Consider the following 24,170-nt stretch of genomic DNA (forward strand, 5'->3'; position numbering starts at 1 on the left):
AAAAATAAATGTTCTTTTCTAATTTATAATGTTGATTTTAGTGAATTTTTAGATAGACTTTTTTTCAAAATGTATTTTAACGTGAGAAATTGCAATTGAATAGAAATTTAAGTAAAAACACACAAAACGAACACTTTACTGTAAATAGTTTTTTTTTCTTTTCTAAGGTAAGAATTTATTGAAATATATTCAAGAGAATAATCGAAAAAATATGTTTTATTTCTCTGATTTTCTACTGCTTTTTTCAGTCATGAAAAATTTCCTTTTCAGTGGGATTTTATAGCATGATTCGAAATTCCCAATACACTTTGTGGTGAATAAAAATTGCGCCAAAACTTCAATTTTTCACTGCTTCTGCGCCATCTCTATATTTATAGCAAACGAGTTGGAATTGATTGTCAAATGTCAGGAATGTGAAATTCACGAGTCATGAAATAAGATTTGTTTATCGTTCTAGAATAAAATACAGTGAGAAAATCACAGTTGATTTGTGAAATACTGGAAGACAAGTTGCTGGACTTGAGGTGAGTTGACGACAATTAGAGAAAAGAGTGCAAATTCAGTGGGATTTCCGTGGAAAATCATTACTTAACAGGTGTCTGTTTTTCGTGGCAAAAAGAATCAACAAAAATTTAGTGAGAATAATTCTAGCTGGGAAAATTGGGCGGAATAGGATGTCCTCAATGCCCTCGAGCCCAGAAAGGTTTTGCTGAGCTTCTTTGAAGCGCGATTAATCATCACTTTCCCATAAATTCTATTTCAAATACTTTCTTGGACAATTATTAAGAATATCTAAGCAGAAAAAAAATTCCTCATTCACGTTCTATTGAATTTAAAGGCCAAAGATCTGAAAGTAAATAAAACTGAATAAAAACAGTGGATTTTTTCTTGTGCCAAAAAAACAGAGAATTAGACTTCAATGTCACTTTATAAATATTTCTTTATAATCAATAACTTCTTTAGTTCCCTCGCACACACCTATTGAGGAGGCGCGAAACGGTGAGAAAAGAAGTCATAAGGACGGCTTTTCAAATACACACATTTTGGATATTTTTAGCAAAAAGACTGTCTTTTCCCTCCACCAACAAGTTTTCGCGCATAATTTTCGAGAAACACGAAGAAATATCGCATGAAAACCTAACCGATTTTCCCAACTAGTTTACATCGCGACTCTGCCAGAGCACAAGCAAGTCAATTCGCCAAAAATTGTTACATCTTCTTCACATTGTGCTGCAATTAGCATTATTTTCCTCAATCCAACAAGTGAAGAGGAAGAGATTTATTTAGTGTGAATATTTTTTAGGTGTGTGAAATTCTTTTGTGCAATGATTGTGAAGGAAAAAAAATATACACAACAGAAGAAAAAGTCTAAGACAGTTTTCACCCTCACTTACATAACCAAGAAGGGGAAAAAATTTCCATGGCAGACATTCAAAAGGACTCACACATTTCTCTGCCACTCTTTTTTTCTTTATTATCAACAACACAAAATATCCAAGCAAATGACCAACGAAGTATTTTTGAGACAGACGAAAATTTTGGGGAAAAATACTCCTTGACGTCACATGTGTTGGAAGACGGAAAAGAAGTGTATATAAAATAGTATAATTAATTGCGATTATAGAGAAAAATGTTCGTATTCTATGCGCAGCCAAATTCAAACACTCTCGCATTATTTCTTCGATTTCAACGGTGTGAATTCTCACTGCAAGTGAAGATGAGGAAGAAAATTCACAGAGAGAGAGAGGAATTTATGTGATTTATCTGAAGAAGTTGAGCTTCTAAAATTGTGCTTGTCGAATTAATTCACCGTCTTTTGCAATTAATTTAATATATAATTCGCAAATAAGATGAATAATAACACCACGCTTTGGCTCATCATTCATGCGAAGATGTGACAAAGTCACATTGGAGAATATAATAAGTTGATGCTGGGCTTTTAATAGATAAATTGACGCATTGCGAATTTATCATTGATAAACAAAAATAATTCACACACAAAAAACACTGTTCTTGAAATTTCTCTATTATCGTTGTTTTTTTTCCTTGCTTGAAAAGTAGTAAAAATTAAAAATAATTCATCTTATGTTTCCGCGATCATAAATTCAGTCAATTTTCACTTTGAACATTTCGTGTCACTGCAAATTGCGACATGATCGTTAAGATTCTGGATTCTATACACCTCACAGAGACGCGCATTCGCTGATCTCATTAATGTGAAATGTTTTCGGGCCATTTTAATGTATTTTGGCAGAGGGAGAGTGAGTGAAATTTGAAGCACCTTTTCTGTGATTGCTTCTCAGTCTGTCCAGACGCGCACAAGTCATATTTTAATACATATATATATTGTGCACATTCCTCATTTATTAATAAATGTTCACATCTTCACTTGAACAGATCTCAAGAGTCAATTGGACACACGTCTATTCACGGTGTAACTGCAGGAGTGAGAGTGAAGTGTGGAAGATGGACGACGACGGAAGCCACAAAGTGGAGCTCTATATATACGATCTGACCCAGGGCATGGCAGCCGTCATGTCCTCGATGATCTTGGGCCGGCACATCGAGGGCGTTTGGCACACTGGAGTCGTTGTCTTCGGCCGGGAGTACTTCTTCGGCGCCCAGGGCATCCAAGCCTGTCCACCGGTGAGTTTGTCTAGCGATCAAGATCGATCGCCATGTGATTTATTGGCGTGCTTGTAAACAAATCACGCCGAGAAGAGAGCGGCGTGCATATCGAAATCTCGTAAAAGGTGAACAAACGATGTGTCGGCGTCTAATTATAGTGTCTCGCATCAGGATTCTATTTCGGAAGTCTCTCGATCGTCGCGAAACATGACAAAATGTGCAAAATCTCACTGTGAGAATTTTCTCATCACCTTCTATCGCCGTATTTATCTCGTCACTTTTTTTGTCTACCTCCTCACATTCAAAAGAAAACACCTCCCGCGAGGAATGCTGCTATAATAAATTTTGTGTGAATTTCTGCGCGCATTTCTTCAGCATGAGAGATTCTCTCTCAGTGGCGGAAAAAATGCTGCATCACATCATGGATCATTGATATTTTTCCTTCTGAATAAAGAGAGAGAGAGAGAGAGAGAGAAGAAATGAGAGTGTTGATAGGGAAAAAAAGAGATACTCGTGTATGCGATGGGCTATAATTAGGAACACTCCGAAGGAATGTCGTGGCTTCGTGTCTCTAAAATAAACGGGAGAGAATTCATTTTCCACCGCTGGCCAAGCAAACGTTTTCACATCGAGGAAGAACTTTCACACAAAGGAGTAATTCTTTCTCTCACAAAAGTTTCACTTTATTTCTCCCAGAGTGTGAAGGTGAATTGATTTTATTTGGTTCTTTTTGAGCAAAAATTACCCACTTAATAGCTACATTTATCGAATAGTTCATGTGTAATTTCACATTCTTGCAGTATCGGTTTAGTTTTCGTGAATACGCGAAAGATTTGCCGATTAAATTCTGGTGGAGTGTGAATATACAACTTGGTGTGAGATATTTTTAACGAGTCTCCGGACATCACATTTTCAGGGCGGAACCGTTTTGGGAGCACCGCAGAAAGTTGAGAAAATCGGCGAGACTTTCATCCCATTTCAAGTCTTCAAGGACTACGTGCGTGGCTTAGCCGAAAGCACCTTCAGGTGAGTAGATGCTCAAGATCACCAGCGCATGACCCCATCATCGTCATGCACAGCCATATTTTGAGACAGTGACTCAGAGACAGTGATTTGTGCTTCCACAGAGGCTCCTGCTACAGTCTGCTGAAGCACAACTGCAACACATTTTCCAACGACTTGTGCCAGTTCCTCTGTGGCATCTCCATCCCCAAGTACATCTTGGACCTGCCGCAGGAGTTCCTCGGCACGCCTCTGGGCCAGACCTTAGGACCACTGATTGAGAGCATAGGCGCCAGCGAGAATACGCAGCACTTCTCATTCGAACCGCAAATCGGTGCTCGTGAGCCAAGTCCGGGCTTTGATGAGCTCAACAGTGAGATAGAGCAGGCACGTCTGCAGTCCTTAGCGCTGAACGAGCGTCGCAACACCATCAAGGAGAAGATTGCCAAGAAGGAGCGCAAGAAAGAGAAGAAGAAGCGCAAGCATCACGCCAACAGCAATTCAGAGAGTGATCACAACTCAAACACCGGCATGTCTGAGGTGGAGGCCAATGCGGAGGTGAATGGCGCCACGACGAATGGCGACGGAGCCATTCCGTCTGAGATGCTGCCATCCGAGAAGGTGCTGGAGGATGAGGCCAGAGAGAAGCGCGAGGAGGAGGAGCGAAAGCGCCAGAGAGATCCTCCGGTGGTCTTCAATAACATCGATGTGAGTTCAATTTTCAGCTCATGGTTTTCCTTTGTTGCGCATTGACCCAAATGTCCAAATTTGCGGTCTGGTAAACAAAACGGCATTAACCCAAATACAATCTCTAATAATTGCAGCCAAAAGTGGAGCTTGAGTCCCTCGTGAAGCTGCTGGACGGTAAATTGTCCAAGGACGATGAGACTTCCATTGAGGAGCTGCATCAGTATCTGCTGGAGGGCGAAGGATCGTGGGCTCTCAGCGATGGCTTCCTCGTCTTCGCCGAGCGTGTCCTCCGCGATCCGGGCATCTCGACAGAGACGCGAGTTCACCTGCTTCGAGCTCTGGCCAATGCCGCCCTGAAAGACGATGTGATCCTGCTTTTGCACCAAGACAGGCGCGATCATGTGCTCATGAACTACGCACAAGACATCGATCGTCACTCTCCTGAGGAGCAACAGGCGCTCGCGCTCTTTGTAAGTCTGTTATTTGTGAAATTTATGCATCAAATGCTTAACATTTCTGTGTCTCTGCAGATGTGCAATTTGTTCGAGAACTCCAGCTCTTCCGAGTGGCTGCTGTACATCTCCGAGTGGACTTACAACGGTGGCCAGACATCGAATATTCGCGCCTCGACGAAAGTGGCGGTTCACTGTCTCTTGGCCTCCTGTCCCACCCTTCAGGATCTGGGCACCGCCATCATCCACAACTTGGCGTGCAAGGAGGTAAAAACCGTGGTCTGTATCGCTTCTTAGAAATATTCTCACTCATCCCGCGAGAATCCATGCAATCTGCTCTGCTGTCGTGGTTAAAATGTTTTGATAATTGTGAATGAAGATACTTTGGAGGGTGAATTTTTATTTCCACAGAAACTCCATCGGGCTAAAAAGCTTCGTCAAATGCTACCCAAAGGATCACTTTCCAAGGTATCGTGATCTAATGAACTGAAGAAAATTTTATTGTTGTGGCTTTCGCACTATAACAGCAAGCAGATTCAATGGATATTCTCTAAAATTACCTATCAAACTCAATCGCCGTACAAGAATGTTTATCATCGTGTCTTTTTCTCTCTCTTTTAAGGTGTTTGACGATGTTGCTGTTGAGTTGGCGATGGCTATTCTGCAGTTCTTCAACGCCAAACCCAATGAGGAGCATTTATTCAGAACAATCAAGGCTCTCGCTCGTTTCATAACGGTGAAATGCACTCTTTAACACCCTTAATATCCTCGAAAATAATACAAATTTCTCTCTCTTCAGGTTTCGCCTGATGTCCCACAGCTTGTGCAGATGATTGGACCAAATCCGTCCACTTTCAAAGGCGCCAGTGAACGTGTTGATGAACTAATTGCACAGGTTGCGAAGAAGATTCGTTGAAATTAACCCGGTTTAACCAATAAAGCGTGAAAAATACAAAATAGACATAAATTCTCCCTTAAATCATGATTCTTCTCTGTTAAAGGAAAGACTTTATCTTGCAAAATGTTAGTGAATTACGTGAGTTTTCTATGCTAAGTTTATCTTTCTTCCCTTTTTTGTACATAAAAAGTACCTTCAAATATCCCTTAAAAAATGAAGTCTCTTTTCAATTTGTCACACTTTTTATATCAATTGATCTTAATTTGTAATAAAAATTACTGAGTGTTAAAGTGTGGGGCTTTTTTTCTTCTTCTTCAATTCATCACTTGACTCGATGATGATATTTTACGCAGCAATTATTGATTCAGTTCCCATTCTGTGCTTCAACTTGATTGATTGATTTCCGGAGAGAGAGAAAAGAAGGCTAAAAGTCCCCTTCAATGGCAATCAATGGTGAATCAATAGGTGTGGAAGAAAGAATTGTAAATGATAAGAGGGGAACTTGTATGAGCATCACTTTACAAATCACTCCTGTATCGCCTATCTTATCTAATCTGGCCATAACTTTTCAAACAATTCAGCCAGCAGCAATTACACACGGATACTCATCGTCACCGGATTCAGTCGTCTTCTGCTCCAGATACAATTCACAGACCTCATCGTCTGTGGCCCAGAGCAATCAGTCTTTCGAGAGAATTGCGTGCTAGGCTGAGATTGAAGTGATTGTGCTGTTTTGGGTTTTTGCCTCTCCGCGCGCGCAGACATGACGTCACGGCGCTAGTGAATGAAGAGGAAATCATCATAGAGTGGACGACATTACGAAAATTCCTATTATGCTGGAAGACGAGGAGATTGAATGGCAATTCGGACTCATTATCGCAATTTAAGACCTCCATTCTATTCCACTGAAATATGTTTATCGCAACAATTTAAGTCGCGCTCGTCAACACATAAAAGCCTCTCCTCTTCCTCACCATCTCACGAGATAAACAGCCATTTTACGGGAAATTCTGATAAAAATTTCGAGATCGCAGTGATTTATCAGTCTCACACTACACTTTTAGTTCCCCTCGAGACGTTCATCTGATAACAGAGACACTTGCACAAAGCTAATCACTCACATGGAGGCAGACCCCGAGACAAGTACTTAGAGGACCATCAGTTTATTTGTATAGAAATTCGTGACGTTTTGACTTATATTGTGTGAACTTGTTCTTGTGATCCTGTGATCTTTGGATACTCGTTATTAATATTAGCAAAAAAAAATTTCCATGATCGTTAAGACATTACATAACGCCCATTGTGATCTTTTCCCCGTCTTTCGTTCCACCCTCTCTCCTCGCTTAATACAAACATTTTAAGTGTAATCTGTTATAGATATGAAGACAGTAAATTTAGTAGGTAAATATTTGTTGTGCATTCTTAAAAAAAAAAATATTTATAAGAAACTCAATTGAGTGACCTTCTTGAAATCACACAAATACAGTCTCAATTGCACGCAAAAAGCCTGATAAATTCACTATTCTTTCGCCATCCATCCAGTGTCCGATGCTGAGGAGACGGCAAGACTCAAGAATGTCGGATCTACGCCACGACCGTCATTCCTTCGACGCGGATCTTTAATCCAGAGGCGCGATCACAAAGTCAAAGCCTTCCTTTTGCGGCGCATTCACATTCTCTCGTGGATTCGAGACTACAATGCGAAGACGGCGATATCGGACTTGATAGCCGGAATCACTCTCGGACTCACGATGATCCCTCAAGCCATAGCCTACGCCGCCCTGGCCAATGTACCCTCACAATACGGCCTATACTCAGCCTTCGCCGGGAGTTTTCTCTACGTGCTCTTCGGCAGCATTCCTCAAGTCTCCATCGGACCGACAAATCTGATGGCTCTGCTCACTCTGCAATTCACCATGGATAAACCTGTGGAATTTGTCGTGATTCTGACCTTCCTCGCCGGAGTTATGGAGTTTCTAATGGGAGTTCTGAAGCTTGAATTCCTGGTGGAATTCATATCAGTTCCAGTTACAACTGCCTTCACAACGGCCACTTCGTTGATCATCATATCATCGCAGTTGAAGGGGATTTTAGGCATTAAGTACACAGCCAAGGGCTTTGCTGACTACATCATTGGATTGTTCAATAGATATTCCGAAATTCAATTGGGCGATAGTCTTCTGGGGCTCTGTTGCATCATTGCTCTGCTAAGTCTTCGAGTAAGTTTGTTATATTGTTGAATCTTACACTTAATTTAATGAATTTCTCAATTCCAGTTCCTCAACAATATTCCAGTGTCCACAAACACTAAAGCTGGGATTTGTCTGAAGAAATTCCTTTGGTACATTAGCATATCCCGGAATGCCATCACTGTCTTGATCACCTCAACAGTTGCCTACCATTGGATAATGCAAGCCGATGAGGTGCCTTTCAAGCTATCCGGGAATGTTGAACCTGGAATTCCCACCTTCCAATTGCCACCCTTCAGCATTGACTACAACAACAAGACGCTCAACATCCTGGAGATTTGCTCAGAACTCGGCTCAGGGATCATCGTAATTCCACTCGTGGCTGTGCTGATGAATGTGGCAATCGCCAAGTCATTCAGTAAGACTCTCGAGCCTATTTACAGAAGATCTAAATGACCAAATCCTCTCACTTCTCTCTTCACAGCATCCGGAAGGATAGTTGATGCGTCACAGGAGATGTTAACTCTCGGCATTGTCAACATTATCGGATCGTGCTTCAGCTCAATGCCCGCGTGCGGAGCTTTCACGCGATCAGCCGTCAGTCACGCGAGTGGCGTGCAAACACCCATGGCAGGACTCTACACAGGGATAATTGTGGTCCTGGCGCTCAGTCTCCTCACGCCATACTTCGCCTACATCCCAAAAGCCACTCTTGCAGCCGTTCTGATCTGCGCTGTGATCTTCATGATCGACTTCAAGCTGGTGTTGAGGTTTTGGCGGGAAAACCGGCGAGATTTCTACTCGTGGTGCGGCTGCTTGATCGCCTGTCTAGTTCTCGGCGTTGAGATTGGACTTCTTGTCGGTGTTGCACTCACGTGCTTCCACTTGTTATCAATGTGGGCCAGACCGAAGACCACAGTTAAGGTTGAGGAGGTAAATATTGCGTTATGCGCGAAGACAAACACTCAGAAAGTCAATTAATCACTTCTTCGTCTGCAGCTCGATGGGAATCAGTACATTAGGATCACACCGAATGCTGGACTCTACTTCCCTGGCATTGATTACCTCCGCGAGAGGACGAACAGAGCCACAGCGGCAGCGGAATTTCACGTTCCCGTTGTGATTGATTGCAGCAAATTCACGGGATTGGATTTCACATCGGCCAAGGGAATTGGAAACATCGCCGGTGATGTCAATAAGCACAAACAGCTCCTGATTCTGCAGAACCTCGAAGTATCCCTGCAGAAGTACATCGACATGAAGCACGATATCATTTTCTGCAACAAAGACAGCAAATTGCAGGAGATTTTGACCCAAGAAGGCATTCGCAATGGCACAATTCCTCTCATGCAACACATCAGAGCCTCAATAGATCTGGGATACAAAGTGGATCCGCTGATTAAAGTTGACGATAGTCAGCTAGTCAGGCGCGAGTAAGAGATATGATTAGCAATAAAACACTTAAAGACGATTTTAAGGGAAAAAAAATACCGGATTGTAAAGAAATTTTCCAGCACTTTTGTAACTCGTGTGCTTTGGTTTCTTGATTCTAGACAACGATAGCGCACAATCAGTAACAACCGCCAATCATCGTACATTGCTTTTCCATTGAAAGGCGCGTGTGTGATAAGATAAAAAAGACGCCCAAAGGAAGTCATTCAATTAAATTTCACCGCAAAAGTTCTAATTAAAATAGTTTTTCTTGCATCATCGCCCAGTCCGGGGCATTATGACAGTGCGTGGCAATTTTTCCGCGCCCCAGAATTGTGAGAGAAGAGTGAAAAGTTTCCCCTCAGCATGAAAATCTCCCGCCAAAATGCAGCAACACATCCCTCCCAGCAGCCTCAGCAGTGCATGCTGCATCAGAGCCAGAGATGCAGCTCGAGCTGAGATTTAGTCCTCAGCGGAACTCCAGAGCAATCAGTTGGATAACCATCGAGAGTGAAGAAGTGAAAAAGTGAAGACTTTCTTGTGATCAACACTCAAATCATGGATTTCCACGCGAATTGACGAAGAATTCGCGCATTCTTTGCAAGAAATTCTCTGAGAATCTCTCCAAACTCTTCAACTGGCCTGATTTTCTTTTGCAACATTTCTGTCTCACTTTTTTTTCATTTGGTAAATTGCACATTTGCAAGAATTTCCATGAAAGTCGCGTTATGTAATGCTGTAAATGGGAGAAATCGCAAACGAGATCAAAGGGCAATTTTCGGGGTTTCCATTGGAAAGAATAGTGCAGAATTGTCTGAAATTATAATTGTGCAACTCTCACAGTAACACAGTGCATTCAAACTGGATTGTGTGAATTTCCGGAAGACAACCCGTCGCGGCTCAACACTTTTATTGAGATGTACACTTCTTCATCTGCACTAAAAGCCGACTAGAGCCACTGTACAGTGGCGTGTGAGATTATCGCTACACACGCGCTTTCTGAACACACTTGAGATTCTATGTAATAGAATGAATAATTTAATTCAATTGCAACCATTTTCATATTCTCACATTAGAATAGAATTGCTTGAGGGCGTGTTAATTCATTACAGAATCTAAAACATGTAATTTTCACACTTAAAACATCCTTTGACACATATTTTCCTTATCAAAAGATCATACAAATATTCTTTAATCATCGTGAGACTACAAAAAGAAACATTCTTCACGTTATTTTACGTACATTGTGATGCTCATAGTTTCACTTTCATTTGAAGTTGAAACAATTCACGATTTTTTTCCGGAACACTTTGCAAAATGTCGATTTTTCACACGCATTGAAATGCATCTCAAAAGGTATTTTGAGAGAAATAACAACCCTCAATTATATTGGCAAGAGAAACATTTCAAAATCGACACACACAAGCCTCAAGTCTCGTGCTTTTTTTCTTATTTTTTGAGGACAATACATTGCACAAGATCGCATAAGGAATAATTCGGGCGAATTGCAAATGGATGGAGTGCAATGGAAATTTCGTTTGGCAGTGTAATAAAGCGTGGTTATTGTAACTTTGGCGCGCGCAACGATATTCACACACAGTGCAAAGTGAGAGTTTTTCAATGCACTCCTATTAATTGCAATCGCAAAGAAAACCAGCAGCATATCTATTGCATTATGTGACTCTGTTGGGAGGGAAATGTTGGATGCAGAGTGTAAAAAAGAGCATAGATAGAGTCTCATAGAGTAAAAGACTTTCACGCGACTCTCTTGGAGATTCAATTTTGGGTTACGAAATCGCAAACATTTCTGCGGGAAATGCGCGAAATTTTAACTTTTAAGCATCAAATTTAGTCAAGCTTTCACACGAACATAATTCATCTTTCCGCGTGCAGAATTGTACTTTGATCATCATCTTGAGTTGAGGATCTTTGCTGAAGAATGGAGGCCGAGACGGAGATTTTTATGAACAACAACAACACGGATGATGACAGAAATTACAGCAGCATCAGAGAATTCTATCGAGACGGCGTGGTTTTTGTGACTGGTGAGGAAATTAGTGATATTCTCCGGAGTGTGATCTTCAGCCTGCTTTCATTATCTTCCAGGCGGCACGGGTTTCCTCGGAAAGGTCCTCATTGAGAAGCTCCTCTTCAGTTGTGATGACATCAAAGCCATTTACGTGCTCCTCAGATCGAATCGCGGTCTCACCAGCGAACAGCGCTTCAAAGAGTTCGTGAAAAACCCAGTGTTTGATCGCGTACGGGCGCGCGATCCTCTCGCTCTTGACAAAATGACCTGCATCGCTGGTGACATCAATGAGATGTCGTTTGGCTTGGACGAGACGAGCATGACGAAGGTGATGGAAAATGTCACAGTGGTTTTTCACGTTGCCGCCACAGTGAAATTCAATGAGAGTCTGAGGGATGCCGCGTGTCTCAACACACTTGGCACGCAGACAATGATGGATTTGTGCTGCAAGATGAAAAAGCTGAAGAGTGTTGTTCACGTGTCCACAGCCTACAGTAATCCAGGATTGAAGTACGTGGGCGAGACTGTGTACGCGACCAAAGGACCATTAGATAAGGACACGTTCATCAAGTGCATCAAAGTACTACCAAAAGAAATCATAGATTCATTCGCAGATCGATTGCAGGTGAGTTAATTTGAATCATTTGCTCAGTATTTCAGCTATTTCACCTCAAATATGCTTGTGTGACTTTCCAGGGAACGCATCCCAACACCTACACGCTGACCAAATCCATGGCTGAGGAAGTGGTCGCAGAGTACACGAATAAAATCCCCGTGTGCATAGTGAGACCCTCAATCGTGACGGGCTCCATTAAGGAGCCTTTCCCCGGCTGGGTGGACAATGTGTACGGCATCACTGGCATCATGATGGAGATCGGCCGCGGCACCATCAGCAGCATCATGTGTGATCAGAAGTGCATCATGGACCTCATTCCCGTGGACATCGTCAGTAACACCCTGATAACCGCCGCCTGGGCGAACGTGTGCAACTACAAGAAGAGCTCCATCACCGTCTACAACTGCACATCTGGCCAGATCAACCCCGTCGGCTGGTATGACTATGGCAGAATCACGGAAAAGTGGGCACGGATAAATCCCACCAAGTACGTGATGTTGTATCCCGGCTTCAGCTATCGCACAAATAGGCTGATGCACAAGATTGTTGAGGCATTTCTGCACTTCTTGCCAGCCTACATCTTCGACATTATAATGCGAATGCAAGGCCTGAAGCCCATCATGATGAAGATCGCGAAGAGATTCCAGGCGGCGGCAAACACAGGAGAATTCTTCGCAATGCACGAGTGGGTGTTTGACAATGGCAACTTTCGGCAACTCATGCGAACGGCAAAGGAGGCAAAGGATGGCGAGGAGTTCAACTGCGACATGACGAATATGGATTGGGACTCTTACGTCGAGTCCTACATGCTGGGCATCAGACAATTCGTCCTGAAAGACGGCCTGGAGAGCATGAAGAAGGCAAGGAAGAAACTTAACAGGTAGAGAAATCACTGAAATCACTTCTACTCTATCGTCATTATGAGCTTTTGTGTGCTTCTCTTGCAGACTCTACTGGTTCAAGCGTGTCCTCCAACTGGGATTAGCTTTCCTGCTCTACAATTTCATCTTCAAACCAATATTCCAACGCATTTGATAACATCATCATCATCATCATGAAACCCTTCAAACTTGTGTTGCAATATAGCTTTAGTTAGTCTCTTCTTAGGCCATGTGTGACGAAAGTTGTCACACACTATAGCAAGAAAATCCATTGAGAAATCCTTGGTAAAATTATAAAATAAGTGACTTTTTCACGCCACAAAGTGTAGGTAATTTTCCCTGGTAGCCATTAAAGTCTTTTATTAATTTGTTGCAATCGCACAACGTACAGAGAAAAAGAGAAATATTGTAATGGGAGTTTTCAAATAAAGCTTTCTCACAACCCATATAGATTCAATTGAGTGAAAATCTTTTTCTCCTCTCTCTCTCTCTATCTTCTCGATGAAATTGCACACATTATCGATCATAAATATTTCGCAATTGACTGGGGCAAAGTGAGAAGGAATCTGGATCAGGTAAGGTATTAATTCACAAACCCAATATACGCACCATTTAATGAAGATGTTGAATGTTGCAATAATTTTTTGACATGCTTTTATGTAGAAAGTGTACATATTTGTCATATAATTAGATATGTGACAACTGGTTTTTTTCTCCTCTATATATATATATCGACACACTGTTTGAGAGGAGAGACTTTAGACTAATGACAAGTAGGAGAGAAGGATGAAGGAAAAGTGCACGCCATTAACATTACTCTGTGAGGCAGCATAAGAAATCACTGCATTATCGTATTTCCGTGCGCATGATATCCAATATAATCTCATTTCTTTTTATTGCACCGCGCGCACTTGTGTGACTTTATACTCTACTAATTCAGTAATTTTGTAATTTGTCAGCAATTAATCCGCTAAAAGCCTGTCTGTTTTCCAAATGGAAAATAAATACACGTCATCACCTAGCCTAATGAATTACATAAAATAAATTAATCTTCGCCTCTTTTTATCACTTTGTAGACGAGCGCAAAAGCCAAAAAGGAGATCAATGGATCAATAAGGAAATTTGGAAAAAAATTCCACCAATGCACTTTTTTTCTCTCCCTCATTTACAACTCCTTTTTCTTCTTCTCCTTTATTTAATGCGTCGTCCACACAAATGGTTCTAGTCTGTCCTCGATTTCCAGAAAATTATTGAGCACCTCCGCACTGGCGATGGTCTCATTGAGAATCGCATTGCATCTGCTCAGCTGTTGCGAAACACTGTGAAGCTTCGCAAAGTGCTCAGCATATGTGGAAAATGTCTTTTGTCTCTCGCACATGACGCCGTGCATTCTGCCAATCTCACCATCAATCTGCAAGGATAAATGCTCAGATGATCCTCAGGAGGAGTCATGAAAATGCCCTCAAAATACCTCTTTCACCTTCGCCGTGAGCTGAGCCTGATCGGCCGCCACTCGATTGGCCATCACACTGTAGTGCGCCTGAACACGACGACACATGTTGTTGAGATGAACAGGCTGCAGTCGCTCCATCACTTCCGGATCACGATTGGCTGGCAACGACAGCGTGCCACGCATCACAGGCAAGAACATAGGAATGCTCTGCAAGAAATCACCCACTCAATCAGCTTCAATTACCGCATGTTGCAATGTTGCAATTGCCGGAAAGCCCAGGGATTATCAACAGACAGAATTTTCATTACTTCTTCCCAACGAAATACCGTCGCGTTAATCACTTAACCCCCTGATTATTCACATTACACACTAAGAGGTGAATAATAGTGTCGATCTCGGTTCACTTGTATTTCGATCTGTCGATTATTCAATCAATATTCCTTCAATCATTAATCAATAACTGTACTGAGTTTTCAAAGTGTTTAAAGGTATTGTAAAACTGAACAAATTTTTACTATATAAAATGCTATTTTTATGGAATTAAATTATTTATTTAATTTCGTATCGATTTACCGAATTATTCAATTTAATTTACTCAAGATTCACTGTAAAAAGCCACTTATCCACCCCTTGAATGGACGTACGATGTAATACAGAATTTCAACTCTGAGTATTTGCATGATAAATTGCATTACGAATTCACAACTGAAATCAACATGAACATCAAGTGCGAGGGTGAGAGCTTTAATTAAAGCAACAAATCAAGCATCGATTGCACAAGAACTACAATATAATGACACCGAAAATATTCCATTGAAAGCGAAGCAGAGACATCACAGATGAATTAGTGCTTAATCTAAATTAGTAATTTACTTGCAAATTACAAACGCATTTAAAGTGGGTGATTGAAGGAGAGGAAAAGCATGGAAGTGGTGGGGGAAAAGTGCTGCAATCAGACACACACTTAGCTTTTAAGCATTATCTCTCTGTCCTCTGGCATCAATTAGAGAGACACTCTCGCGAGAAAAGCCATCGCATTGAACTTGCGAAAAGAGACAACAAATGCAGAGCATCAATGAAGGTGGATTCGATCGTTATGGTTGGCTTTTATGCTGATGTTTTTCTTTTTTCGAGTGGAAATGTCACAAATAAACACAATATTTTGTAATTTCAGCATGTGTAAACATATAGTGCGGTATTGGCAGAGAGTGAGAGATGTAAAGTGTTTTTGTGAGAGTGGGAAGTGCATCAAGGTTGCAAAAGCACTCAATCTTCCAGGCCAAGAAATTCCCAGAGTGCGTCTTGTGGAGTGAAATAGATGGCTATACATATTCGACATGCCATCGTCGTCGCCGTTTGGCTACTTTGCATGACAGGCCTCGTGGTTTGTGTAGGCAGGCCTTTAATAACAATGAATGGAAAAATTATATCATTCCGTCTTGTTCTTTTTATTTGCGTGCATTGCCAAATTGAGAAAACTGTGTGGACTCTCGACATCTCAGATTTGCCATCGACCGCAATTTTCGCCCAACTCAAGCGCGCGCGTCTCAGTGTCAGTTCGATCGTTCGTGTGATCTGTTAGTTTTGCTAGCGCAGAGGAAGTGATTTTTTGCGCCCAAAACCTCTCTCTCTAAACCTTTTTCTTTATTTTTGGATGAAAGTGAAAGGACAGTGAGTGCGAGCGAGTGACGAAGATGATCAACGGGAAATTCTTCACAGGACTCACGGATAAGATGATGCGCAGGAATGGCAGTGGTCCCAATCGTCAGGAGTCTCACATGTACTGGCCAGATGAAGCCACAACACCATCTGTTCGTGAGTCATCGCACAGAGAAACCGTCTTGGCCGCACGACGCAGACCATCGGACACGCCATCCACTTCACAGTGGAACAACAATGCCATCAGTGACGATGTGGCGCCCAAGGAACTGGTGAGGAAGCAAATGAAGTCCCGCATTGAGTTCTACGATCACGTCGATACCACCAAGGATCCCATTCGACGACCATCGATCGACAAGGGCTTTCAGGATCAGAAGCGACAAACTTTGTCGTCCAAGATTGAATTCTACGATTACGTCACGGAGCCAAGTGTGACGAAGAAGTCAGAGAACATCACCAGAAGCGCCTCTCCGGCAAAAGTGGTGGAAAAGAAGATATCATTTACGGAAAATCAGTCAGAAAAACCATCATCGAGTAAGAAAGAACACATAATTGCTATTAAGAATGATGATATTTCCAAGAAATCCAACATCTCCCGAAAGAACATCAGCAAATCCAAGTCTGTTGAGAATCTCACGCTGAAGAAGGATGATGAGGATATGGATTTACATAAGCTCAACAAGCAGGTGCAAAATCTCAAGATAGGCCCAAATGGACGAACTGAGGAGAAGATTGAGACACTTAAGCAGTCCAAAGTGAAGCCCATCCTGAAGACGAGACGCGTGGAAGTTGAGCCAGAGGAGTTTGTCTATCGCAATGGATACGATTACGATGAGATGCCCGTGAGAGTGATCAAGTCTCGAGTTGTGAGACCCGAGGAGGAATATTACTATGAAAATCGCGTTGTTCCAGCGTACAGAAACCCCCGAATTCGCCCTGAATTCCTCCACGATGAGCCACAGATGATCCTGCATCAACCAATGCCCATCGATCGGTACTACTATCAGCCCCGCGAGACGCTCTATCGCGAGCCCGAGCCCAGGAAGAGGACAGTGAAGTACATGATTCCAGAAGATGAGGACAGATATGAGAAGCCACGCTCACCGCCACCAGTGGAACCGCCAAAATCACGACCTGTTCAGCGCTCAAACACCGTGAGGGAGTCACCAAAGCCATCCGAAGTGCCGAATGAGGCGCGTTTGAGGGCACATCAGCACCTGAAGTCGAGCATCTCGTTCTTCAATGACACCACCACAGGCGCAAACACCAGCGAGAGGAAACCGCTGAGCATTCGCGACACCGCCGTGGCTCGCGTGGGCGTTGGACTTCCAGATATATGATGATGAAAAGGCAAGAGAGAGATACCTTCGCGCTGCCCGCGAGAGTGACACGCCACAGTGATTTATAAGACACCAGGCACTCAATAATACTTTTTGACCAACTAATCACTATATAGGGTGACTTGTTTGTGGCTCAGCGCACAAATCTACACGAGAAAACACATGCCAAGAACATTAAGCCAACACATAGTGTAACGATTAATTTAACTATTTTACAGTAATGTGCATAAATGTGTGTTTTTTATTTGCAAAAATAAAGCCACGAAAAACAATCTACATTGAAAGCAAGAAAGAGAGATTTTTCGTAAAAGGAATCATTCTGAGATCATCATTGTGGAATGTTACAATGATTTCTCAAAATGCTTTGTGATTTGACTGAAAGATTATTATTATGATTATTTGCTGTAAAAGGTTTAATCCTCAAATTAATTGTAGGTTTTCTAAAGTTAGCGGGATTATTTGTGAGAAAGTATAGCAATTTTTGTGTGTGTTAATTGAATTCAAGCAAAATATCAAAATTCTATGCTCTCAAATCCATAAACAAGCGTCAATTTATGGGATCAATTTCCAAAAAAATCTCCATTCCAATACGCGGAAATTGCTCAAAGAATGAAAAAATCTAACAAGAAAGCCATCAAAAGTCGCCCGCGTTCAATTGATGACCCCAAATTAGTATCTCTCTGCGGAGAATCATTAGCAGTGTGGGAGGGAATGTCGAGGTGAAGACACAAACGCACAAAACACTCACTTGGAGTCTCAGAATGTCGGGATCCTTCTCGATGCCACCCTCCTTCGTGGCCGCCTTCACCACCACAATATTGTGCGCTGTGGAGCCCGGGCGGATCTTTCCCCTGGGCAAGGAGGCTTTCTTGGTCGTGGCACTGGTGTTGGCGCGCGTCAGTCTCGCTTGAGGGCCTTTGCTCCTGATCTTCGGCGAGTCGCCAATTGGGCGATCCGTGTAGGAAATGTAGGGCAGATCTGAGTCGGAGCAGACGCTGATCGGTGGCGAGCATGGGCGAGAGTCTGTGTGAGCTGCCACTGCCTCTTCCGCCACAATCTGACTAGAATTCCTCAAAGCACTGTCAGGCACAGCGATTGTGTTCCCACGATACAGTCGAGCTTCACTCGGAGGCCGCCTGGCCGGAGTGGCAGCGACTCCTTGGCCCGCGGTCGACTGCTCCGATCCCATGTCCTGCAAAAGCACAAAGAAGATCGCCTCTGATTAGAAATGGTGTTACGAGAGAGAGAAGAATATCGTGAGAGAATCACACGCTTGACAATTTCTTAGATTTGCATGTTTGCCTCTGTGGAATCTTCTCCAACATCTCTTGTCCCACAATTTCAGCTCTGCTGCACTCGTGCACTTGTTTAAATGCGCCGAAATCCCTTCGACAGACATCAGTTAAGATGTCACCGCGATAGTGAGTGTATCTTCAGCTCTCGCGACAATGTTGAAAGTGTTCTTCTTCGCGAATCTCCTGATCAATCTTGATTGTTCCAAGGATGTGACGCATTTAGTGCCTTTTGTGACAAAGTCTCCACAGAATCACTTCAACACTTCCCACAATCATGTGTCTTTGGACCTCAAGACTCGCTACAGATTGAGATATGAGCCCTCAAATCGCAGATCGGACGTCTTTAGTGAGGATCTTGGTGAGATGGAGAACGAAATTTCCGAAGGAAGATCATCTTCGACACTCAATCAGGTGTTTAGCTATATTTTCACACGACTCATGAGTCTGTTTAAGTACTATCAGACCACAGAGGGCAAGGCATTGGTCAATAAACCGGGCAGGAGGTTCCTCAACCTCTTCAACATCGTGCGGTTTCCCAACGAGCCGTGCGCTTCCTCGAACAAATTCCTCAGGCAACTCAGCGGGAATTGCTACCATCAGTTGGAGTGTGAGCAGTTGGGTGGAGTGGGCATTGAGGACTGTGCCAGTGGCTTTGGAGTCTGCTGCATTTGTGGGTATTCCTCCTGACGTCAAGAGATGCAGAAGGAATCCATAGAATCCCTTTTCCTTGCAGTTCAAGTCGGTTGCGGCGGAAACAGCGACAAAGAAGTGAGTTACTTCGAGAATCCAGGCTTCCCAGGTCCCATCACGGAGCGTGTGGCGTGCACCATGACCGTGAAACTCCTCCCGGACGTCCAGCAAGTCCTGCTTGAGTTTGTCTTCTTCGAACTCCGTCCGCCAGTCGAAGGTTTCTGCTCAGACGATCAATTTGTCGTGTCCGGCAATAATCTCAACAGCTTCATCCCTGTGATCTGTGGCGTGAACACTGGGCAGCACAGTGAGTCACTATGGATGATAACTTGGTCAGGATTTCAGGGATTCCTCTCACAATCTTTCAGTGTACGTCGATGTCTCAGATTCCGCGAGCAGACTGCTCTTCCTCTCCATGCTGTCCTCCGTGGCGGACAACAGGGCGTTCAGCGTGAGGATCACACAGCTGAAGAGCAACCTGGCGCCCCCGAACTGCCTCCAGTACTTCACAGAGCCCTCCGGAATCATTCAGACGTTCAACTATGAGGACAACTCGACGATTGTCTCAGTGAGAAATCCCAGCTATTTGGTGAGTTTTCTCTCAATTTTTACCTTTTCCGCTACTCGGTTAAATACTGTTCCTCTGAGGGCAGATATTATCATCGGAATTTGGTTACTTACCGTGAATTTTCACTTTTTATCAACGTTTGTATCTGGCTGTTTTCTCTTTCACTGAAAAACTGTCTGAAAAACACACGCACACACGGGCAAAAGCTGCAGCTGTCAAAAATATCCCATCCGATATATATCGGTGTTATTCGAAAAATATCGAGCAGATTCAGCAACGGAATTTTCTTTATTCTCCCACAGAATAATCTTAATTATGTGGTCTGCATCAAGAGAATTCCAGGATTCTGCACAGTTTCATACTCAAATTATGTCAACAATACCGAGGAGGAATTCCAGCTGACAAACACGGATGAAGGTAAAATTTTGCGTCGACAGCAAAAATCTCTCTTTGATTATCAACATTTTTCAGACGGTGTGAGCATAATTCCCCCGAAACAAGCCGGAGCCGAGATTTTCAACTGTGCTGACGACTACATCGCAATAAATGGAGTCAGATTGTGCGGAGAGAGACTAAATGACGGAAGCAGAAGTGAAGACTTCACGAAGAGCTTTCCGGTCACGGATTTCTCAGCCGGTCCATTGATTCTTCCCGTGCGCACAAATGGAGCCACCGTTGGACGGGGATTCAAGCTCTTCTACTCGCAAAATATATGCGATAATATTTAATATCACGAGAATCATGAGTAAATTATTTATTTCAAAGCTTTTTCATTGAAATTGTGGAAATTGTCTTGATTTTGATCGGCGCGCGGAAAAAATATCCCGCGCAGAGCGAACTGTCAAATCCTTCTGTGTGGTTTGTTTATGTTTAGTCGTTGGCCAAAGAGTTCTGCATTTTCTTAGTTTTTCGCAACAAAAATTGAGTTTCTCGTGTGCAAATGAGGCTCAGATGATAAGAAAACGCATCTGCCTGATCGCCGGACTGCTCGTGAGTCTCTTCCTGTTGATATTCTCACTAAACTTCTACTTCTTGTCGAGGCTCAATGAGCAAATTGCGAAGAAGGACTTGGCAAAGCAGCAAAAGGTGCCCAAAAGTGGGGATTTTGAGGCGAAAATCGTGGAAAATGCAGACAATTTGGAGGACCAGTACCGCACGAGGAGCCCCAAGTACCTGGCCATCCGCAAGGAGCTGCTGAAGAACCTGCGGCCGAGCAATTATGTGAATATTTCGAGTGTTTGGAATGCAGCCAAAGAGGTTAGTGGAAAGTGACCGGACGAATGGAGAGCGCAGGATAGCTGAATATTATTTTAATTTTTGCAGTGGGTGGCGGATAATGAGATCTACCCGGCCTATGCGAAGGGCGTGGGCGCGGTGGTGCGTGCTCTGCAGCAGGAGGGAATTGTCAGGGCCAAGAACAGCCCGAAAGGGACGCAACTGAAGCTGATGCTGCGTCTGGCGGGTAGTCAGATTGCCATCTTCAAGCCCAAGTGGTACGAGAAGGATGCGGTGTTCTCGGGGGCTGTGTACTCAGGGAAGGATCGCCACACGGCGGAGATTGTGGCGTTCTATCTGGGAGCGATTCTAAATCTCCGGTGGACGCCGATCGCCGTGGGCAGACGGATAGACATGAGAGATGTGTACAGACGGGCGGACAAGGAGCTGAAGGAGACGATGGAGGTGCGGAATGGCAGTCAGTACTGCGTGTTCGGGAAGTGCTTCTACTGCAGAGACACCGAAGCCGTGTGTGGCGAGGAGGAGTCGAATGAACTGGAGGGAACGCTGCTTCTGCTGGTGCCTGGTGGGATTGGGAAACAGCGATCACCGTGGCAGCGCACGTACAAGGACCACGTGAAGGCGCAGTGGGAGGAGGACGAGGAGTACTGCGACACCGTGAAGGAGAGAATGTCCATGACGCGCTTGCTGGACTTGATTGATGCCGCTGTGTTTGACTTCCTCATCCAGAATGGCGATCGGCATCACTACGAGACGCGGAACGAGAGATTGCTGCTCATGGACAATGGGAAGGGCTTTGGGAATCCTGGGACGGACTTTATTGACATCCTGGCGCCACTGTATCAGTGCTGCCTGATCCGGAAGTCAACGTGGCATCGATTGAAGATGTTCTCGGGCGGCAGTCTCACGGAGACACTCGAGGATCTCACCAAGTACGATCTGTTGTATCCAATTCTCACTGAGGAGCACTTTGAGGCGGTGGAGAGGAGACTGTTGCTGGTCTACAGCACAGTTGAGGGTTGTCTGCAGAAGCACGGCGAGTCTATTTTAAGATAATCTGTTCTTCCCCTTGCCAAACTCTATTAGCAATTGTTGACCTGAGCAAATAAAAGTGATTTGAATTGAGTGGCGCAGTTTTTCTTCGCTCTTGGGCATTGATACCCAATCAAGTTCGGGTGCAATGAGTGAAACTCTGTGCCCCTGAGAATCTGAGATGCATATTTTATGGCGTGAGGGTGCCCCCATTCAGAGCGTGTGGCCTGAAATGGCGCAATAACAAGTGCTGCAGACACTTGTTGGGGGGGAGGGAGAATTCACTTGATTCTCCGGGGGTGGAAAATCGATAGTGACCCAAAATAGGAAAGATCAGTGTTACGACTGGGTGTGAGAAATTCAGCTCCGAGCGATTGTATATACATTTTCCTGGGGAAAAATACTTGCAAAATATGTGAATAATCAACTGACGATGTTGTGCATAACATTCAGCTGGAAAATTTATTATACTATGGCTTCAGGGGTGGAAACTTTAATGTGGGGGAAAATCTCACAAATCGCGCAACATTTGCATAAATAATTCAAAGTGAAGCATTTTTGCAGTAGTTTTGTGCGTTAAATTGTATTAATTGCGCAATTCTTTGCGGCAACGGCGGAGAGAGTAATAAATCACTGGGATGAGGACACTCAACAAGTACTGGAGAGCAATTTCCCAGGAGGAAATCCTCTGTGCAGCAGATGCTCTGGATAATTTGTCATGTTCCTCCAGAGCTCATTCGGACAATCCATCAATTTTCAGTCGCGCACTCGATCATCGGACAGAAACGCGCCCAGAAGCAGCTTTTTCCTTAAGTGATGCAGCGACCTTTTGACCACCCTTTGACCTCATTCCGTCCCTTCTGATCTCCCCCCTGAGGCGTGAGGCCGGCGTAATTTAGAGCATGCGAAAGGACTTTAAGTCCATCATCAGGCGGAAAAAAATGATTCCCCGATAAATGTTTCTGACTATTTCAGCAGTTTTCCATTTCTTCAACTTTCCTTCTCAATCCTCTCATCAATTTCTTCTCCCTTACACACACAAGCAGCCCTTAAAGGCTCGGAAGAAGGTCAAAAGGCCATGAAAAAGTTGCTTCTTTTATTGTTTAAATGCCACTTTTCTGATGAACTTGAATTGATAGCGAAGATGCCGGCAGGAACTTTTCTTTTTATATTCTATCATTAGCACACATAAATCTATGGCCTACAACCCTTGTTCCTGACCCACTTTCGCCCCCATACACAGAAGCTGCTCAATTCGCAGTTTCTAGCGTGTGATGGCCATAAAATAAAATCTCCCCCGCATTCTCTCTCTTATATTGTATCTGATCTTGTGTGTCTGACAGAAATGTTGGATAATTGAATGAAAAAAAGCAACATTTCCTCTTGAGATTTCGCCATGACGCAGCATTTAGAGACTGTCTCGCTGCTAAAGTTGCGAATCGCAGACAATTTCCACGAGACGCGACGTCGATTTTGGCGAAATTAAATCCCAAATGAATTTCTTTTGCTAGGCGAAAAAGAAATCCAGTAAAATCTTGGCACTGGCGGAAGTGTGACGCCAAGAAAGCTCAACATTATGAACTTGTCTGTGTTTTGGGGAGGGTGAAACATTGACCAATTCCTCCACTTGTTCCGCCCTTCGGCAATTGAGTGCCGAAGTAAGTGCGCCCGTGGCGTGGCTCATAAATAAGTAAATGAGTGCGAATGAATGAATAAATGCGTGCTTATGGAGAGGCGCGCCTCATGAGATGATTGTCTTGGGAGCGAGATGTGTGGCAAGAGCTCTCTGTCATGATCATCCATTTCAATCCGTCTGTGTGACGCAGTAAAAGGCCCGCCAAATAGGCGTGCGGCAATTGAGAAATTAATAGGGATGTGGAGGCACGGAGACTGAGAGAGATTGGAATAATGGATTAAATCTCCTCACACATTTCCATATGATGTGGTGACTGGTTGGGTTATGAAAATTAATTAAATTTCCCCGACCCGAAGCAAATATGTATTATTCCTCTTCCGAGGAAGAGGTGGCTATATATATACATCATATTTCCAGGCAATTTTCCACCCATGGAGAAGCAATT

General features: G+C 43.5%; 7 protein-coding genes across 10 annotated transcripts; 6 read left to right on the top strand and 1 right to left on the bottom strand.

The window, feature by feature from the left end:
* Window positions 1-406: 406 nt before the first annotated feature.
* LOC132257177 (uncharacterized) lies at window positions 407-5,960 on the top strand. 4 transcript variants are annotated; one of them, XM_059753967.1, is made up of 8 exons: window positions 407-524; window positions 2,398-2,646; window positions 3,545-3,654; window positions 3,756-4,338; window positions 4,455-4,790; window positions 4,851-5,051; window positions 5,395-5,508; window positions 5,572-5,960. In XM_059753967.1, exons 2-8 carry the CDS (start codon window positions 2,467-2,469, stop codon window positions 5,686-5,688), a joined length of 1,641 nt encoding a protein of 546 aa, XP_059609950.1. In that variant the 5' UTR covers window positions 407-524; window positions 2,398-2,466; the 3' UTR covers window positions 5,689-5,960. The 4 variants fall into 4 exon arrangements, with proteins under 4 accessions (XP_059609950.1, XP_059609952.1, XP_059609953.1 ...); XM_059753969.1 differs by having other exon boundaries at window positions 4,851-5,039; XM_059753968.1 differs by lacking the exon at window positions 407-524 and adding an exon at window positions 1,048-1,303.
* A 323-nt stretch (window positions 5,961-6,283) lies between these two features.
* On the top strand, window positions 6,284-9,552 carry LOC132257224 (sodium-independent sulfate anion transporter-like). The gene is made up of 5 exons (XM_059754055.1): window positions 6,284-7,071; window positions 7,213-7,889; window positions 7,947-8,277; window positions 8,344-8,792; window positions 8,859-9,552. Exons 1-5 carry the CDS (start codon window positions 7,050-7,052, stop codon window positions 9,294-9,296), a joined length of 1,917 nt encoding a protein of 638 aa, XP_059610038.1. The 5' UTR covers window positions 6,284-7,049; the 3' UTR covers window positions 9,297-9,552.
* Window positions 9,553-10,952: 1,400 nt separating this feature from the next.
* Window positions 10,953-12,984, top strand: LOC132257178 (putative fatty acyl-CoA reductase CG5065). The gene is made up of 4 exons (XM_059753971.1): window positions 10,953-11,335; window positions 11,397-11,944; window positions 12,016-12,815; window positions 12,883-12,984. The coding sequence occupies exons 1-4, from the start codon at window positions 11,230-11,232 to the stop codon at window positions 12,968-12,970; spliced, it is 1,542 nt and encodes a 513-aa protein (XP_059609954.1). The 5' UTR covers window positions 10,953-11,229; the 3' UTR covers window positions 12,971-12,984.
* A 411-nt stretch (window positions 12,985-13,395) lies between these two features.
* Window positions 13,396-19,988, bottom strand: LOC132257179 (BLOC-1-related complex subunit 5). Its single transcript, XM_059753972.1, has 4 exons — window positions 19,935-19,988; window positions 18,017-18,460; window positions 14,288-14,476; window positions 13,396-14,227 (listed from the first exon to the last, which is right to left on the bottom strand). Exons 2-4 carry the CDS (start codon window positions 18,455-18,457, stop codon window positions 14,012-14,014), a joined length of 846 nt encoding a protein of 281 aa, XP_059609955.1. The 5' UTR covers window positions 18,458-18,460; window positions 19,935-19,988; the 3' UTR covers window positions 13,396-14,011.
* On the top strand, window positions 15,709-17,574 carry LOC132257162 (uncharacterized). The gene has a single exon (XM_059753949.1). The coding sequence runs from the start codon at window positions 15,964-15,966 to the stop codon at window positions 17,266-17,268; it is 1,305 nt and encodes a 434-aa protein (XP_059609932.1). The 5' UTR covers window positions 15,709-15,963; the 3' UTR covers window positions 17,269-17,574.
* On the top strand, window positions 18,717-20,560 carry LOC132257265 (uncharacterized). The gene is made up of 5 exons (XM_059754104.1): window positions 18,717-19,233; window positions 19,297-19,560; window positions 19,622-19,842; window positions 20,124-20,238; window positions 20,293-20,560. The coding sequence occupies exons 1-5, from the start codon at window positions 18,717-18,719 to the stop codon at window positions 20,547-20,549; spliced, it is 1,374 nt and encodes a 457-aa protein (XP_059610087.1). The 3' UTR covers window positions 20,550-20,560.
* Window positions 20,561-20,678: 118 nt separating this feature from the next.
* On the top strand, window positions 20,679-22,182 carry LOC132257149 (glycosaminoglycan xylosylkinase homolog). The gene is made up of 2 exons (XM_059753935.1): window positions 20,679-21,078; window positions 21,145-22,182. Exons 1-2 carry the CDS (start codon window positions 20,773-20,775, stop codon window positions 22,111-22,113), a joined length of 1,275 nt encoding a protein of 424 aa, XP_059609918.1. The 5' UTR covers window positions 20,679-20,772; the 3' UTR covers window positions 22,114-22,182.
* The last annotated feature ends 1,988 nt before the right edge of the window (window positions 22,183-24,170 follow it).

Source organism: Phlebotomus argentipes, unplaced genomic scaffold (genome assembly GCF_947086385.1).
Source record: "Phlebotomus argentipes unplaced genomic scaffold, Phlebotomus argentipes genome assembly contig_42, whole genome shotgun sequence".
Classification (NCBI taxonomy): Eukaryota; Metazoa; Arthropoda; class Insecta; order Diptera; family Psychodidae; genus Phlebotomus; species Phlebotomus argentipes.